Below are 17,468 nucleotides of genomic sequence, written 5' to 3'. Positions count from 1 at the left end.
TAGAGCCTCACGGGGTCCCTGCGGGTATCCCCCCCAATCTCTCAGACATTATTTGCTCCAACGTCGCCTTAAAGGGGCAGCCACATTGGTAGCTCCCAACTCTTAAAGAGACAGGAAGCTCGAGTGGTCTGAGATTCTTAAAGAGACAGGTAAGAGTCTAGGTTGGCAGGGCCGTGCTTTCAGTGTTACAATCCCTTCTTGGGAGGCCCAGATGCCTGGGAAATTCAGAACTTGAGTGGGACAAGTGGGAAAATGGAGAAATGGGATAATTCCTCCGGAGGGCGTGAAGTACCAGCTTAGGGGCGGGGCTTCTGAACTTCTAGGGAGCGGGAAACGTTGGGGGAGGAGCCTGTGGGCCTCGGGGCGGGGCCTCCAGACTCGAGCTAAACACGCGTGGGGCGGTGCGGGCTAGGGGCGGGGTTTGTGGACCAAAGGAGACAGATAGATCCCCCGAGGACTTAGTCTAGTGCGTGGGGGACATTCCCGAAGGCTTTGAGGATGGGAGAGGGAGAAGAAGGCTTGATCAGCTCCCTTTCTCCGCCGGGTTGGGGGGGGGCGCGTGTAAACAGCGGCACGTGGACACAGATTTGGGGTTTGCGTCCACGCCCCTTTCCACAGAGACCGCGCCGCTTGGGGCAGCGGGCGGAGCCGCGGGACGGCGGCTAGACAGGGTGACCCGACTGCATTCCTGGCCGGTGTGTCAGCGCCACTTCCCGCCCCCTCTGCCGTGATTTCGGATCCTATTCGAGAATTGGGGCGTCCCCGTTTCTCAGGGTGTGAGCGGCTACCCAGAGCGGAAAGAGGGTCAGGGGAAGGGGACGCGTTCCTTCAGCCGGGGATCACCAGGCAGTTCCCCAGCGTGGGCGAGACACCCGGGCGCCGCCCCTGCGGGCTCCGAACTACAATTCCCAGAGGACGCGAGGAGGGGAGCCGCCCGACGTCCATCGCGGAAGCTGCTGGGGATTGTAGTCCCAGCCTACGACTTTGGACTCAGTTGCTGGGAAAATCTGTAAAGATCCAACCCATCCTTTTTACCGACGGGGAGATCGAGGCTCAGAGACTCGAGGGGATACTGATTTAGCGAGGCTCTCTTCTCGCCTTAGGGGCAGGGCATGTGAGTCTTCCCCAGCCTCTAACCTTCTACCCCTTTGGTGGCGTCCACATCTTCTTTCTAGAAGGGGGAAACTAAGCCTGGAGGGGTGGGGCAGGGATTCAGGAGGCTGTCTCCCTCAGTCACCGCGAGGTTAAGGTCGATTCTGTCTACGTGGTCCGGTCGGCCTCGGCTTCCGGACCTCGCCCTTTCTGTCTGTGAAATGGACTTTGGGTGATTCCCAATGGGAACGTCTCAGGCTGCGTACTGCCCCTCCAGGACTACAAGTCCCAAGGTGCTCGAGGCGACCCCTACTCCTCCTCCCCACCGGGACCCGCCTCCCTCCAGCCGGAGTCACGTCGTCTAACCTGTTCCCGGCGCCTGCCCCGCCCCGTCCTGCGCTCCCCGCAGCCGGAGCCGGAGCCGGAGGAAGTCCCCCGGTGCCAGGATCTCCCCGGGATCCGTGAGTTCCACCCCCCTGGGGTCCAGCGGCTCTGGAGGAGGCCGACACCGCGTCCCTGGGAGGACTGGGAGGGGACTCGGACGCCGAGTCCCAGGGTAGAATTGGGGGTGCGCAGATGCCAGGGTCCTTCGAAGGAAAGAACTCATATTTACTGGGCAAAAGTAAAGGGAACTCTGATGCCTGAGTTCTTGGGATGGAGGGCTCGGACGCCATGGTCCCGGGGAGACGCTGGAGCTGGGACTCCTGAATCCCACGAATTGGGTGTTCTCAGAAGCCTGAGTCTTTGAGGAGAATTGGGGTATCAGATGCCTGAGTCCTGGGTAGAAATGACAAGACTCGGACTGATGGGGCTCTGGAAAGGGCGGCCATCCCTGACGCCCTCCAGCTGCTTTCTCCACCGAGCCTCTAGGTCTCGAGGCAGAATTAGGAGTGGGATGGGGATAGTGGAACTCGGGGCCCTGAAATGTAGCAGGACAAGCCCCCGAGGTCCCTCTAGAGGCTGGGTTCCGGCGCTCCCTACGCTTTCCGGCTCTGGGGTGGGGGCCGGGGGAGGGGGGACCGCGGCAGCTCTCCAACCTGCGTGCGGCTGCGAGATCCCCAACATATCATTAACTGGGGCGTCAGACCTGCCTAACCAGAGGAGGGACCTCCACCCCAGGGCGCCCCCTCGTGGGGGCGGGAGCCTCCCATTACCCCTTGGAGGTGGGAGATACTTGGGGTTTGCAGAGGGGGTTCTAGAACCCAGGGCAGAATTCCAGAAGGTGGGATTGGATTCTGGGAGGCTTGCATGGCTGGGCACTACACAGGCACGACAGAGAGGACAGGGGTAAACTGAGGCTAAGAGGTCACGCAGGTAGAGTTGATTAGCGTTTGGCCCCTTCTGAGCAGCTGTCTCAGATAGCAGAGCTGATCAGAGTTTGGCTTCCTCTTTCTTCTGCAGCTGTCTGGGGGACGGGATTCCATCCATTCCCACCAGATTTTCTGACTAACCTCCCCCACTCCTAGGGCTCCACGCCCTGACCCTGAGGTGAGAAATGTCACCTCCACCCCCATCTGTCTGACCTGAGGTAGTGTGGGAGATAAGCGAGGGATAGAGGCTAATTCTGGAGGTGTGTGTCTGTCCTTGAAGTGGGGGAGGGCAGGGACTGGCGCCTCCCTCTGGCTGTCTCCCCCTTCTCTCCACCCCCATGCGTCATGTGAGGGGATTGAACAAGGGGGTAGGGGAGGCAGGGGGTTCTGATGAGAGAGGGAAGAACTTCCTAATTGTCTGGGCTTGAAGGGCATTCGGTGATAGCCTGAGATGAAATTAAAAATAATAACCAACCATGGCTGCCAAGACAGAGCTCACAGCGTGCCAGGCTCAGCGCTGGTAGGAGATGGTTCCCACTGTCTACAGAGGTCTCAGGCAACTGCCCAAAGGTGGCTTGCTGACTGCACCCCAGGCAATGACTTCTCTCTACTCCACTGGGGAAACTAAGGCTGGAGAGCCCACACCCTGGGCTTTTGCCACCTTCTCTGTGGGATCTTCCAGGGCACCTGTACCCCTCTGCCAGAATTTTTGGGCATGACCACGAGCCAGAACTCACTAATGTACAGGGAGAATTTAGGGTTTAGGAAGTTGAGACTCCAGAGGTCAAAACCCAGGGCTTTTAGACTCAGAAAGAGTTGAAAGGGCTCTTTTGGGGAAAAAACAAGATTCCTCTGGGTCTTGAGCCCTCACTGTGTGGCGGATCCTATGTTATCTTAATGAACAGCCAAGGAAGGTCAGTAATTAAGAATCCTATGTGTGAACTTTATTTGGTGCCCTGCGTTGTTCTAAACACTGTACATAAATTATGTCACTCAAACCTCACACCCTTCTGAGGAGAAGGTATTAATTCTCCCATCATACACACCAAGAAACTGAGGCACAGAGAAACTATATAACTAGTCCAGGGTAGAGACTTAGAGAGGGGGAAGGTCCTAGCTTGTTCCACAGTCGTCCACAGAGAGGAAAACCAAGTCCCGGAGAGGATGGGGTCTCTTCCAGCGTCAGTCTGTCCGGACAGAAATGTACGAGTCCAACCCGGGTATTCCCAGCCTAGCCTGGCGCTCTGTCTCGGTTCCCACTGAGGATGATGATTCCTCCAGGAAGCCCCCGGGATCCTTAACCCCGAAGAACTTCTTGGCCTGGCCGTGTGCACGAGTCCGGGGGACCGAGAGTTAGGGGTGGAGGGGAAGGGGAGGAACGGGAGCTGGGGTTAGAGGGTACCCAGGGGTGGACTAGAGCCCGCAGGAGGGGGAGCGGGAGCTGGAGGTGCAGGGCTGAGGCCTGGGAACGGAGGCGCGGCCCGCGCCGCCCCTGCGCCCCGCCCTTGCGCCCCGCCCGGCCCCGCTCCCCTGCCGCGGGAGGTGAGGCACCTGCCCAGGCCCGCAGCGCATTCCCGGGGTCTGAGCTCAGGCGCTGTCCGCCCGCGGGCCGTGACCCGGAGCGCCCCCTCGTGGCCCCGACAACCCCTCTGGCCCGCACCAGCCCTGGGAGGGCCCCACGCCCAGCCTTGGCATTTCCTTAGAGCCAGAAGATGTCAGCGTGGGATCGGAGAGTCTTAGAAATTTGGGAACCCTGAAATCCCCCAAAAGAACATCTCGCTGCCAGAATGCTGGCACCGGAGGCTGCATAGAATTGTTCGTTTTCCTCTTTTAACAGACGCAGAGTGTTTCTTGTGTATCTGAGCTTCTAAAAGCCCCGAGTTCTGATTCCTGGAGTCCATACTTTCTGAGGCCTGAATTCTCAGAGCCTTAATTCCTCTTGCACCTTCTGGCCAGTTGGATCCTCACCATAGTCCATAGCTTCATTTTACAGATCAAGAGGCACTCTTGTCAGGGTCAGTGGTGCCACCAGATTTGAACCCTGGAAGTCTGGCTCCTTACTTGTGATCTTACCCACTCCCCTGACCGTGCATTCAGCTAGACTTTTAGGGCAGCGGAATCCTGGGATAGATAGAACATGGTGCAGGAAGATGGAGAAATCGAAGCTAGCAAAACTGGAGAATTCTAGAATGTTCCAAAGATAGAATCTTGGACTCAGAACTTTTGGACAGGAGACTCTCAAGCTGAGAGTTTTAGGCTCTGTAGAGCTTTAATAACAACCTCAAAGTCCTTACAATTTCAGAATCTAGGCCTCTGAGAGATTGAAGAGGCCTCTTAGAATTGCTGATTTGCCTCCTCCTTTCACTGTTGGGGAAACTGAGGCCCGAGGAGTGGATGGGACTTGTTGCCCAAGGTCACACGCTCCCAACACACCCAAATGAACCACCAGCCCCAACAGGTTCTGTTCCAAGGCTTCCCAGACAGAAGCCAGAATCAGCATGCCCCAGCCCGCCCCGCTGCCCACGCCTGCACCTCCAAAGCTAAGCGGTTGGTGCAGCCTGGGGAGGTGGCCGAGGTGGCGGGCGTGGTGGCTACCATGGGGATGGGGATGGTGCTGGCTTGACTGGCTCCTTGTGGCCTGGCTCCTTTCCACTGAACCAGTGACCACAGCAGCCCAGCCACCCCCAGCCACCTCCCTGTTCTTCCTGTGAACACTGGGTCCCCGTGAACAAGGTCGACTCTGGGGAGAGGAAGCTGAGTGGTCCCTGCCCTCTGGGACTCTTCCAAGTCTGGTCGAGGCGACCTAGACTAACAAGTTGGATCCAGGTGTGAAACCTAATACTGCCGACTCCTTGCAAGCTGATCTTGAACAAATAGTTCTTAGCCCCATTTTTTTGCCTGCTACTGTGACTTTGACCATTAAATGTGGTATCGGGTGCAAGCCTTTGGCACAGTTCTAGGAGGCCGTGGCCCCTCAGTTAATAGTTGTTATTTTATTTCATTATCCCCTCTAGTATCACAGGCACACGGTAGGCAGCACAATTATTATTTTTAAAAAAATATCCCTAGTGGGGCGCCTGGGTGGCTCAGTCAGTTCAGCATCTGCCTTTGGCTCAGGTCATGATCCCAGTGGTCCCGGGGTCAAGTGCTAAGTCGGCCTCCCTGCTTGGCAGCCTGCTTCTCCCTCTGCTTCTGCTGCTCCCCCTGCTTGTGCGCGCGTGTGCTCGCTCGCTCTCTCTAATAAATACATAAAATCTTCAAAAAAATGAAAAGATCCCTAACATAAAAGAAATGATATCCCTAACATCTCGCATAGGGTCTCCTGGCCCTAGTAGGCACTCAGTAATTGATAGTTACTTTTGCCTCCTTTGTTCCCCCAAATGCCTGGCACACAGTGGGTAATCAGTGCATAATTGTTGAAGGAGTGATTCAAGGCTTATTAGGACTGACCTAGAAAGACGGACAAGGAGCTACGTAAAGAGAGTGAATTGTCCAGAGCCATCCAGGAGGATTTGAAGGAGTTGGCATTTTCCAGCCAGGGAAGTGGAGGGGCATAGTGCTTCCAGTGGAAGGAGCTAGGAGAGTCAAGGCTCTGTCTGGCTGCTCTACGACCCCTGGTTCCCTGTGGGCGAGGTCTGAGAAGGCTTCCCACCCACCCACCCACACACCTCCGCAGGCGCCCCGCTTCCGCCGGCACCATGGACAGCGAGGCATTCCAGAGCACGAGGGACCTTCTGGACCTGAACTTCCAGTGTGAGCTGGGGTAGGGGGCGGGGCTTGCCCCGGAGAGGCCCTCAAGGGTAGAGGCGGGGCGCTGCCCGGAGGCCCGGGTCCTTACCGCTACTCCCTCCTGCCCAGCTCTGGCCATGAAGCACATGGACCTGAAGCAGATGGAGCTGGACACAGCGGCGGCCAAGGTGGACGAACTGACCAAACAGCTGGAGTCGCTGTGGTCAGACTCGCCCACGCCTCCCGGCTCACAGGCTGGAGCCCCATCTAGGGTGAGCCTACTCGCCTCGGTCCCCACCTTGGCCCCCAAAGCCAGCTTCTTTCTGCCTGGGGTTCTGCCCCATCGGGTTGTACAGGCCGTGGGCTGTTTAAGAGCACTTGAAAGAGGGGACCAGTATAAATGGACATCTCACAGGACCCTTGGAAGAAAAGGGTCTTTTTCTAAGAGGCAGAAGGACACCGTACCGGCTATCTCAGCCCTGATTTCAGGGCTGTCTTACCAGTACCGCTCACCAGGGCTCCCTATGCCTGACTCCGGCCCCGGTCCAACTCTCCTAGGTTAATTTCCGATGACCTCTTCTGATCTACTAACCCCCCTCCTAATGTCTCCTTTGACCCCTCAATGTCCTGGCCTCCCCACAGTTGTCCCGGTACAGCTCCAGCCCGGTCCCCGAGCCCTTCAGCAGCCGCGGGTCTCCCCGGAAGGTGGCCACCGACGGTGCAGACACCTCGTTCGGACGCTCCGAGAGCGCCCCGGCTTTGCACCCCTACAGCCCGCTGTCCCCTAAAGGCCGGCCCTCGTCACCGCGCACCCCGCTCTACCTGCAGCCGGATTCCTACGGCAGCCTGGACCGCGCGCCCTCGCCCCGGCCCCGCCCCTTCGATGGCACAGGCAGTTCCCTCGGCCGTGCGCCCTCCCCGCGGCCCGGATCGGGCCCGCTCCGCCAGCAGGGTCCCCCCACGCCCTTCGACTTCCTGGGCCGCGCTGGTTCCCCGCGGGGCAGCCCCCTGGCCGAGGGGCACCAGGCCTTCTTCCCCGAGCGCGGGCCCTCGCCACGCCCCCAGACTTCAGCCTACGATGCGCCAGTGGCCTTTGGGAGCCCCCTACTGGGCGCGGGCGGTAGCGCTTTCGCCCCACCTCTGCGTGCTCAAGGTGAACGAGGGGGCCTCCTTTGGGGGGTGGGAAGGATGCAGGCCTGGGACCAGTCTCCCGGTACATCCCGATTCGCCACCTCTCCCTAGACGACTTAACGCTGCGCCGGCGGCCCCCCAAAGCCTGGAATGAGTCTGACCTGGACGTGGCATACGAGAAGAAACCTTCACAGACAGCGAGCTACGAACGTGAGTGGTAGGAGGCTGGGGGGTGGGGGGGAGCCAGGAGAGGCAGTCCCCAGACCCTAATGATTCCCGCCTCGCAGGCCTGGACGTCTTCTCGCGGCCTGCTTCGCCAGGCCTGCAGCTGTTACCCTGGAGAGAGAGCAGCCTGGACGGGCTGGGGGCCACCAGCAAGGTGAGGGGTGGCTGGGGAGGAGGCTGGTGGGCAGGGGCCGGGAGTGCGGTCAGGACCACCTCCCATTCCTGGCTGCACCCCCAGTCTCCGTGCCCTTCACCCCAGGCTCTTCCTTTTTTATCCTGGATTTCCACCCCCTCCCTGACCCCCTTTGCCTCACTCCCTCTGGTTTCCCTCACCTTCTCTCCCTTCTTGACCTTTTGTCCTTACCTCCTTCCCCCTCCTCCTTTATCATTCCCTCCACCTAACTTCCTCCCACCTGAGCCCCTTCTTTCCTCCTTCCCTCTTTCTCTCCCAGGACAACCTCACCAGTGCCACTCTGCCCCGCAATTACAAGGTCTCGCCTCTGGCCAATGACAGGCGATCTGATGTGGGCAGCTACCGCAGATCGCTGGGCTCCGCGGGGCCATCAGGCACTTTGCCCCGCAGCTGGCAGCCTGTCAGCCGCATCCCCATGCCCCCTTCCAGCCCCCAGCCCCGCGGTGCCCCGCGCCAGCGCCCCATCCCCCTCAGCATGATATTCAAGCTGCAGAATGCCTTCTGGGAGCATGGGGCCAGCAGGGCTATGCTCCCTGGCTCCCCCATCTTCTCCCGAGCACCACCACCTAAGCTGCCTCCCCAGCCCCAGGCACCCCCTCAGCCCCAGCCGCCCCCTCAGCCCCAGCCCCAGCTTCCTCCCCAGCCCCAACCCCAACCACAGCCCCAGCCTCAACCCCCTGCCCCCCAACCTCCCCAACAGACTTGGCCCCCTGTGAACGAAGGTGAGTCAGCACTGGGGGGCCCAGAGGGCTGCTTAGAGGGAGGACAAATGGCTGGGGACCAGAACAGCTGGGGGAGCCATCACAGCCAGACATTGTCCCTGCAGAGAGCAAGGCTACAGGAGCTTGGGAATTTGCTCAGGAGCTAGGTATAGCACGGTGGTTAAGCATGGACCCTGAATCAGACTCCCTGGCTCCATGCTGTGTGACCTTGGACAAGTCACTTAACCTCTCTGGACCTCAGTTTCCTTGAGTGTAAAAGGTGATAGAGCCCGTCTTACTGATTATGGTATTAGATTATTTAATCCATATAAAGTCATTGAAATAGGGTCTGACGTGTAGGAAGATCTCAATAGCTATTATATTGGTTATAATAATTATTAATATGTTTGTGTGCGTGAGACCAGCACAGGGCCTAGAGTTAAAACAAAATGGGTTTTGAGCCCCTCTCCACCGCTGACTTGCTGTATGACTCAGGATAAATTAGCTAACCTATCTGAGCTTCTGTTTTGTCATCTGTGAAAAGAGATTAATAATATCTACTTCATAGATTGTGAGGGACATTCAATGAAATAACTTGTGTAGAGAGTGATCATTACTGTTTTTACCTGCTTTAGAAGCTCTGACAGAGAGAAATAAGACCAAGAGACCATCAGGCACCAGGACTCTAGTCCCAGCAAGAGTATTCTTTTTTTTTTAAAGATTTTATGTATTTATTTGACAGAGACACAGCGAGAGAGGGAACACAAGCAGGGGGAGTGGGAGAGGGAGAAGCAGGCTTCCCGCCGAGCAGGGAGCCCGGGATCATGACCTGAGCCGAAGGCAGGTGCTTAACGACTGAGCCACCCAGGCGTCCCCCAGCAAGAGTATTCTGCCTGAGAGGGTCGGCAAGGAAGTTCTTAGAATCTCAGCAAGTGGGGCGCCTGGATGGCTCAGTTGGTTAAGCGTCTGCCTTCGGCTCAGGTCATGATCCCAGGCTCCTGGGATCGAGCCCCGCATCAGGCTCCCTGCTCCGCGGGAAGCCTGCTTCTCCCTCTCCCATTCCCCCTGCTTGTGTTCCCTCTCTCACTGTGTCTCTCTCTGTCAAATAAATAAATAAAATCTTTAAAAAAGAAAAAAAAAAGAATCTCAGCAAGTCAAGGCAATCTGATGGTAGGAGCACAAGATTCAGAAGTCAGGGGGACCGGAGTGCAAATCCATTGGCTTTGGGCAACTGACTTCCCCTCTCTGACTTCCGCTCTCTGACGCTCAGCTTCCCTGTCTGTAATAAGGAAGCGATAGCAGTAGCTACCTCACAAGGTAGTGGTGAGAATTCAGTAAGGCAGGCACGTGCTAAGTGCTTGATAAATGGGAGATGTCACAATCATATATTATTCACAGCCCATGGAAAGTAGCGCAGAGAGAGCAAGGAACTGCCCTGAGGTCACACAGCAAATCGGATGCTGGCTACGGGTCCGGGAAGTTGCGGACTTGGAGAGGGGAGTCTTGGGGTTCTCCCAGGGACCCATTCTCTGATGGGCTCCTTGTTCCTTCTAGGCCCGCCCAAGCCGCCCCCTGAGCTGGAGCCCGAGCCGGAGCTCGAGGGGCTGCTGCCTCCAGTGCTGGAGGCTGGTGACGCAGATGAAGGCGCCGTAACCCGGCCCCTGAGCCCCACGAGGCTGCAGCCGGCACTGCCCCCCGAGGCTCAGTCAGTGCCCGAGCTGGAGGAGGTGGCACGAGTGCTGGCGGAGATACCGCGGCCCCTCAAACGGAGGGGCTCCATGGAGCAGAGCCCGGCGGTAGCCCTGCCCCCCACCCACAAGAAGCAGTACCAGCAGATCATCAGCCGCCTCTTCCATCGTCACGGCGGGCCTGGGGGGCCTGAGCCCGAACTGTCGCCCATCAGTGAGGGATCCGAAGCAAGGGCAGGGCCCCCTGCTCCTGCCCCACCGGCTCTCATCCCACCCCCGGCCCTGCCCCAGATCAGCCCACCAGAGCAGCTGCAGAGCATGGTACGTAATACAGGAACACACAGGGGTCTGTTAGCACATGGAAGCGCCCCTTCCCTTTTAGGACAGGACCTGGAAATTGCGCCCATCACATCTGCCTCTTCCAATGGGTCAGGAACCCGGCTGCAAGGGAGGCTGGGAAATGTAGTCTTTAATCTAGGTGTTGCCTGGGTTCTGAAGACAGGGAGAATGTCTAGGGAGAGGCATTCACAAGTCTTGGCCACACAGAGACTCTCTCTGCTCCCCCCCCCCCACTAACCGGCCCCCAAGGGCATCTCTTCAGGAATCTTGGAGTCTTACCACCTGGAAATGAGTGTGTCAGTGGGTTTCTTCCAGGACCTGAAAAGCCTGCCTGAATCGAGACAGTCACCATTTCTCTCCCCAGCTGCTGCACGGTCTCTCATGTCTGCCTTCTCTGGGGATCGCTCTCTCCCCTCAGACCTCAGCAAGCCTGTGCCATGGCTAGAAGTGGCGACTCAAAATGACCTCTCACTTCAGGCCCATGGTATCCTCTGATGCTGTTCAGAGCTGCTTTCATTCAGAATTGCAAGAGCAAGTCTCTGATCTCTGAGGCTTTGTGATAAAGGGCACCAGCTGCAGAGCCAGGCTGCCTGGTTCATATCCCAGCTCCATGGCATGTATCAGCTGTGCGACCTTGTTGTGCAAGACACTTAGCCGCTCTGGGCCTTGGTGTCTTCATCTGTAAAATGGGGATGAGAATAACCATAGGATTGCTGTGAACATTAAGTATATGAATATAGCGCTTACAATAGTGCTTGGCACTTAATTGTTAACCACTATTATTATTGTTAGCATTTGACCAGGGGATGGTTGCCTTCTAAACTTGCTCCAGTCCCTGTGTCTTGGCTGGGGGTGGGTGGTGTCTATGGAACAGTCCTGTTCTCTCGGTGTGGATGGACAGAGAGAGGCGAACGATTTCCAGGGAAGAAGCAGGGGCCTGGTACTGACACCCAAAATGCCTATTCCCAAGCCCTCCTAAAGTTCGAGCCAGGAAATGTTGAGATCCAGGATCTTGAAATCAAGAACAGAAGAATGAAATCACCTTATAGAATCACAAAGTCCTGGCCATAAAGAAACTTGAAAATTCACAGAATTCAAGAATTAAATCCTGTTCTCAGTCTCAGAGCAGTGAACCTTCAGAATCCTGAAGAGCCGAAGTTTCAAAGAACAGGATCTTAGAATTTAAAAGTTAGTAACACCGACCGTGGTTATTAAGTGATCCGTGAAGTCACCAAAACTGAAAATTAAAGACTCTTCTCATTTGAATCTGAAAATTACAGATTAGTGCACTAATATGTTGAAATACAGAATTCTGTTTTATCATTTTTTTAAAGGTTATTTTTTTAAAGTAATCTCTACACCCATCGTGGGGCTTGAACTCACAGCCCCGAGATCAAGAATCTCACGCCGTACCAACTGTGCTAACTGGGTACCCCCAGAATTGTATTGTAAATGAACATTTTCCACTAGAAAAGAATACACAAACACCATAGTAACTAGGAGGAAATAGAAAAAAGAATAAAGAGGCCAAAAATCACGGCACTCAGAACCATGATTAACATTTTAAGTATCTCCTTCCAATCTGTCGGAATGAAATTCTAACCATAAAACATTAAAGTTCCCAATCATAGAATCTTGGGAATGCAGCATCTTGGGTCTTCAGCAATTTGACATGGCATAACTTAGCATTCCTGGACTCACAACGATATTGGAAATTTGAAATAGCTGAACCTCAGAGAATTTTGAAATCCGTGGCTCTTGGGATCTTCAAATTCCGGGATCTTGAAATCATCGACATCAAAGACCAGAATCACAAAATGCTACATGCTCCGAATAAATGAATCTGGTAGGAGGACCCATGAACATCAAAAATAAGAAAACACAAGGAATTAAAAAAAAGAAAGAAAGAAGGAAAACACAAGGAATAATAGGCTAAATAATCTCATTCCAAACATCTGGAATTAACATTTGACAAGAGTTTGTCATGTGTGTTTCACAGTATTTATGTTTTATAAAAGCAGTAAGACTGTGGACGGGTTGAATAATCTGGCTTCTATGAATCATCAACTCATCAGCTTCCTTTCAGGTCTCAGGGGCCAAGATCCTATACTCACCAGATTCCCTGACTGTTGTAAGGAATCAAAGGCTATAGAACTAAGGCATCCCCTTCCCCATGGCCGTCTGGACTCAGGCTCTGTACTTCCCTGCCTTCCAATCCCAGCCCTACCTCTGTCTAGTTGGTTGACCTGCCGCCGGGTCCCTGAACCTCTGTTTTCCTCTGTAAGTAATGGGTATATTAACAATCCCCCCAAGTCACTGAAGCCCGCCCCCACCCCCTGCCCTGTCCCCCCAGGAGATGCGCTCGGTGCTGCGGAAGGCGGGCTCCCCGCGCAAGGTCCGCCGCGCGCGCCTCAACCCGCTTGTGCTCCTGCTGGACGCCGCGCTGACCGGGGAGCTGGACGTGGTGCAGCAGGCGATGAAGGAGGTGCGTGCTGCCAAAGCGCAGGGCAGGCGGGGTGGGGGCGGCGGACGCGCGATGGCCGCCGCTGGGGACTGAGCCTCCGCGTCCCCTTCCCACCCAGATGAACGACCCGAGCCAGCCCAACGAGGAGGGCATCACCGCCCTGCACAACGCCATCTGCGGCGCCAATTACCCCATCGTGGACTTCCTCATCGCGGCCGGCGCCAACGTCAACTCCCCCGACAGCCATGGCTGGTGAGCTCTGACCTTGACCCGCGCGGGGCGGGCACGGGGCGGGCGCGGGGCGGGACCGCGCTGCTGGCCGGGGCACCCGCGGGCGAATGCGCGGCCACCCACGCACGCCTCCACGCCTAGGACACCATTGCACTGCGCGGCGTCGTGCAACGACACGGCCATCTGCATGGCGCTGGTGCAGCATGGCGCAGCAATCTTCGCCACCACGCTCAGTGACGGAGCCACCGCCATCGAGAAGTGCGACCCCTACCGCGAGGGTTACGCTGACTGCGCCACTTACCTGGCAGGTGCGAGGCACGCCTCTGGGGGAGGGAGGACGTCGTGGGGACTGGGCCGCCCAGCTGGCAATTGCGGAGAGGGAGGCGGCAGATTGCGGGTCGCGGGAGGGAAGACGTGGGGGCTGTACCAATCAAGTGGCAGGATCACAGAGGAAGGGCGGCGGGATGGACCACCTGCGGGGGAGGGGGACAGGGCGGCCCAGCTGGCAGGTGCAAGCGGGCTGTGTGGGGTGAGCAGACTGCCAACCTCGAGGGATGGGGGGAACGGGCACTGTGCCATGCAAACTGGACACCTGTAGGGAGAAGAGAGGTCTTGGAGATTGCACTGTTCACCTGCTTTCTCACCTGCGGCCGTGGGGAGTTGGCCGTTCCATTGATACCACTTACCGGGCATAGGGCTGGGCAGGTGGGCCGTGCTCCGTGTGGGAGACACGAGACACAGGGCCACACACCTGGCACGTGAGCAGGCCATGGCTTCTGGGGAGGGGCTTGGGGACTCTTCCACTTGGGGGGAGACACGAGGCTTCCCTTATGGGGGGAGGGGGCAGATCACCTAACCAGGTGATGGGAGGAAATAGGTAGCCTATACCAAGGGCTTGTCCGTATTACACACCTGGGGTGGGTGGGCAAACTGTATCATAGGGTGGGGTTAGGAACATCACAGAGCTGGAGTCAGGCTCTAGGATCGGGGTGGGGGGGACAATGTTTTTCAGAGGTGAGCCTCTAGGGCCACACAAGAGCCTGCTGTGCCACCTAATGGCAGGAACTGGACGAGAGCCTTGGGGCTTATGGGTGAGCAGGGGTAGACAGGGACTGCACCACTGGGGCACGAAATAGACTGTAAGCTTCGGGGAGGGGCATTGGGCCCTTACACATTTGTACAGGGAGGGGGAGCCTATGAGATGTGGAGCTTGGACTGTTCTGTCTGCCTCGGACATGGAGAGTTCTGTGAGGGTCAAGTAGAGGTTGGACACCCGACCTGGCTGGGAAGGGAGCCGGAACGGAACCCGGTGGACTAAACCACTAGAGAGAGGGAACAGGGTGGACTGTACCATTTGGAGGGGGGGGCTAAATTCTTTTTTTTTTTTTTTGAAGATTTTATTTATTTATTTGAGAGAGAGAGAACGAGAGACAGAGAGCATGAGAGGGAGGAGGGTCAGAGGGAGAAGCAGACTCCCCGCCGAGCAGGGAGCCTGATGTGGGACTCGATCCCGGGACTCCAGGACCATGACCTGAGCCGAAGGCAGTCGCTTAACCAACTGAGCCACCCAGGCGCCCAAGGGAGGGCTAAATTCTTGATGGAAATATTACCACTTAACGGGGCGGGGGTGGGGGATGGGCTGTACCCTCTGGAGAGGTTATTGCATCCTCTGGACATTTTGTCACTTGGGGAGGGGGAAGCAATGTGGACTCACCATCTGGGAAGGGGGAGGTGGGAGCACTTAGGGGGAGGCGGGGAAGGGCTGTACCATCGGAAGGAGGGGTTGAGATTAGAAACTGTACAGCTTGGCGGGCGGGGGGAGGTGGTATGCGGGCGGGGGGAGGTGGTATGCAGCCGACCGCACCTCTGGGAGTGACACAGGGACTGGATGATGTCCATGAGGGGATGGGGACCACTGACCCTGCCTCGGGGGTTGGAGGCCCCAGTTTGATGCACCCTGATGTTCTCGAATTCCAGAGACTGCCAGTCCCTGGCACGTGACTCCAGCTTTGGCGCCCCTCTCCAGACAGGGGTACACAACTTTGGAGGTGGCTCATCCCTCAGCTGTGTGTATGTGTGGGCAGGATGCCACATCCCAGGGCCTGTCCCTGTCCTCAGCGTGTCTTGTGTCCCTGAGTGTTCTAACCCCTCCACCCCCCACCCCCAACCGGGTGTTCACGATCTCTGCCCGTGTATGTTTCAGATGTGGAGCAGAGCATGGGGCTGATGCACAACGGGGTGGTGTACGCCCTCTGGGACTACAGCGCGGAGTTCGGGGACGAGCTGTCCTTCCGCGAGGGCGAGTCGGTCACCGTGCTGCGGAGGGACGGACCCGAGGAGACGGACTGGTGGTGGGCCGCTCTACATGGCCAGGAGGGCTACGTACCCCGTAACTACTTCGGGGTGAGCCCGGAAGAGATATATATTGTGTCAGCGTCCTGGGGCTATTTGGGGAAAGGGATTGATTCTGGGAAAAAGAGGAGCAAAAGGGACAGTCCACACTGGGGGCAAGGGAGGTCAGAAGAATCCATTATGGGTCGTGGGGAGATAAGGACCTTACAGTTGGGGGAGAAAGAGCCCCTTCCTGGTGGTACTTTGTGGGGAACTCACTGCCTTACTAGTTATTTGATTGGTTCATGCTCAGTCAAATATTTTTTATCATCCCTAGTTATATTACTGGGGAGGCAAGGAAGAATGTATTTTAGCCAAGGGAAGCCGTGAAGAATCCCATTTTAGTAACCGAGGGGAAGTTAAAGAATTGTGTATTACCGGTGTAGTGGTGAGGAACCTATGTTACACTGCAGGGGGCAGGGAGAGGAGGAATCCATTATTAAAATGATGGTAGAATTGAGGGAGGTTGTACTAGGTTAAGGGAAGAGACCAGAAGATCCCATTATATTCCTAGGGGAGAAGATTCTTTTAATTTGGGGATGGGCGGCGGTGGGTCTCAACGAGACAGTCATGGTGGTAGGGAGAAGCAGGTGTTTCTTTCATGGCAGTATGGAAGACTCGGAAAACGCAATTTCATCAACTGGGCTGCTGAGTCTAAGGCTCCATCTGGTGCTTGGTTGTGACAGGGGCCTTGGGGATTCTGGAGTGATTTGGGAGTCAGCTGAAGGAGTCTGTTAGGCAGGGAGGGGAGGATGGAGACAGCCCACCTATTTGGGGGTGGATTAGGTGACTCCATTAAAGTTGGGGGTGGGATGAAAGAGTGAGAGTTCCTGGCGTCTAAAGATCCTGCCTTCCCTCAGCTCTTTCCCAGGGTGAAGACTCAGAGGAATAAGGTCTAGCTGCACAGAAGGACGTTGCCAAGGGAGGCAGGAGGGAGCAGCCTTGCCTTTGCCCCAGACCTCTCCCTCAGTAACTGCTGCATCTCCTTGGGCCCCAAGCCTACAGGGTTGGGGTCCTCACCTCCAGCTCTCTGCTTCCCTGGAAGCCTAAGGGAGAAGGAGAACCTCAGCCTTGCATTTAGAAACTGCCTTAGCCACGGGAGATCACCTTGAAGCTGGGAATCATTGGAGGCAAGAGACTCCCCCCATCTTCCTCCATTTGCCAAATCAGATCCCGTCCAAAGTGCCTCCCACTCCTACTGCCAACCCCTCCCACCCCTTCAAAACAAGCCAACACACCATCCTAGGGGAGCCTGGGATGTGTCACCTCCACTGGATTTCCCTGGGAGTCACCTCTGCCCCCGCCTCTCCAGGGCTGGGTGAGACACACTGGTCTCCCACCTCTCCCCAGTCAAGTGCCTTCACCCAGTGCTGGTTTTATAACCAAATGGGGACGTTTTCCCTTATAAATAAAGGTAGTTTGCACCAAAATTGACTTCCCTCTCTTTGGATCCCCCTCTGACCTAATAAGTGCTCATCACCCTTACGGAGTTCGGAGTTCGACAAACCAGTTTTAAGGAAGCCCCTTTCTAAGGGATTTCTGTCATGTAAATCCAATACTTCCTCTTCCAAACACACCTGTTTTTTGTGGGTTTTTTTTTTTTTTATGGGGGAGAGTTTTTTGTTTTTTTGGTAGTGTCTTGATCTTTTTTCATGTTTTGGATTCTTTATGTCTTTAAACATGTTAAGCTTATTTTATAGTATATGTATGATAATTCTATCGTCTGAAGTTTGGGGCCATCTACTTTTATAATTTGCTGTGTCTGCTGGTTCTCACTCATGGTGGATTTTTTCCTCGTGTGTGTTGAAATCATGGATTGGGAGACCGTCTTCGACAAGGCTTTTTCTTCCTGAAATCCAGGTGGCCTTGTTGAGGGTATGACCCTGAAGAGTGACTTTCCTTTGCTTCTGCCCCACTTCTTTATTGTGTAAACTGATTTTTGGTAAAGCACAGGCATATATCTCCTCTGTGTAT

The 17,468-nt window shown here is 56.0% G+C and overlaps 1 protein-coding gene across 4 annotated transcripts; it reads left to right on the top strand.

The window, feature by feature from the left end:
* Positions 1-130: 130 nt before the first annotated feature.
* Positions 131-16,924, top strand: PPP1R13L (protein phosphatase 1 regulatory subunit 13 like). 4 transcript variants are annotated; one of them, XM_078063758.1, is made up of 13 exons: positions 131-149; positions 6,079-6,155; positions 6,261-6,403; positions 6,774-7,284; positions 7,374-7,472; positions 7,550-7,641; positions 7,940-8,402; positions 9,936-10,390; positions 12,762-12,893; positions 12,991-13,124; positions 13,245-13,411; positions 15,307-15,506; positions 16,355-16,924. In XM_078063758.1, the coding sequence occupies exons 2-13, from the start codon at positions 6,101-6,103 to the stop codon at positions 16,391-16,393; spliced, it is 2,490 nt and encodes an 829-aa protein (XP_077919884.1). In that variant the 5' UTR covers positions 131-149; positions 6,079-6,100; the 3' UTR covers positions 16,394-16,924. The 4 variants fall into 4 exon arrangements, with proteins under 4 accessions (XP_077919884.1, XP_035947487.1, XP_077919885.1 ...); XM_036091594.2 differs by lacking the exon at positions 131-149 and adding an exon at positions 805-1,553; XM_078063759.1 differs by lacking the exon at positions 131-149 and adding an exon at positions 805-1,553 and having other exon boundaries at positions 6,079-6,165.
* Positions 16,925-17,468: the final 544 nt, after the last annotated feature.

Source organism: Halichoerus grypus, chromosome 15 (genome assembly GCF_964656455.1).
Source record: "Halichoerus grypus chromosome 15, mHalGry1.hap1.1, whole genome shotgun sequence".
Lineage (NCBI taxonomy): Eukaryota > Metazoa > Chordata > Mammalia > Carnivora > Phocidae > Halichoerus > Halichoerus grypus.
This window is presented reverse-complemented; position numbering and strand designations above follow the sequence as displayed.

Bases quoted from the DNA above. Each gene is read 5' to 3' on its own strand.
- PPP1R13L (XM_078063758.1), top strand. From the start codon at position 6,101: ATGGACAGCGAGGCATTCCAGAGCACGAGGGACCTTCTGGACCTGAAC. The intron at 8,403-9,935 runs GTGAGTCAGCAC...TGTTCCTTCTAG, and splicing joins TTGGCCCCCTGTGAACGAAG to GCCCGCCCAAGCCGCCCCCT. The intron at 12,894-12,990 runs GTGCGTGCTGCC...CTTCCCACCCAG, and splicing joins TGCAGCAGGCGATGAAGGAG to ATGAACGACCCGAGCCAGCC.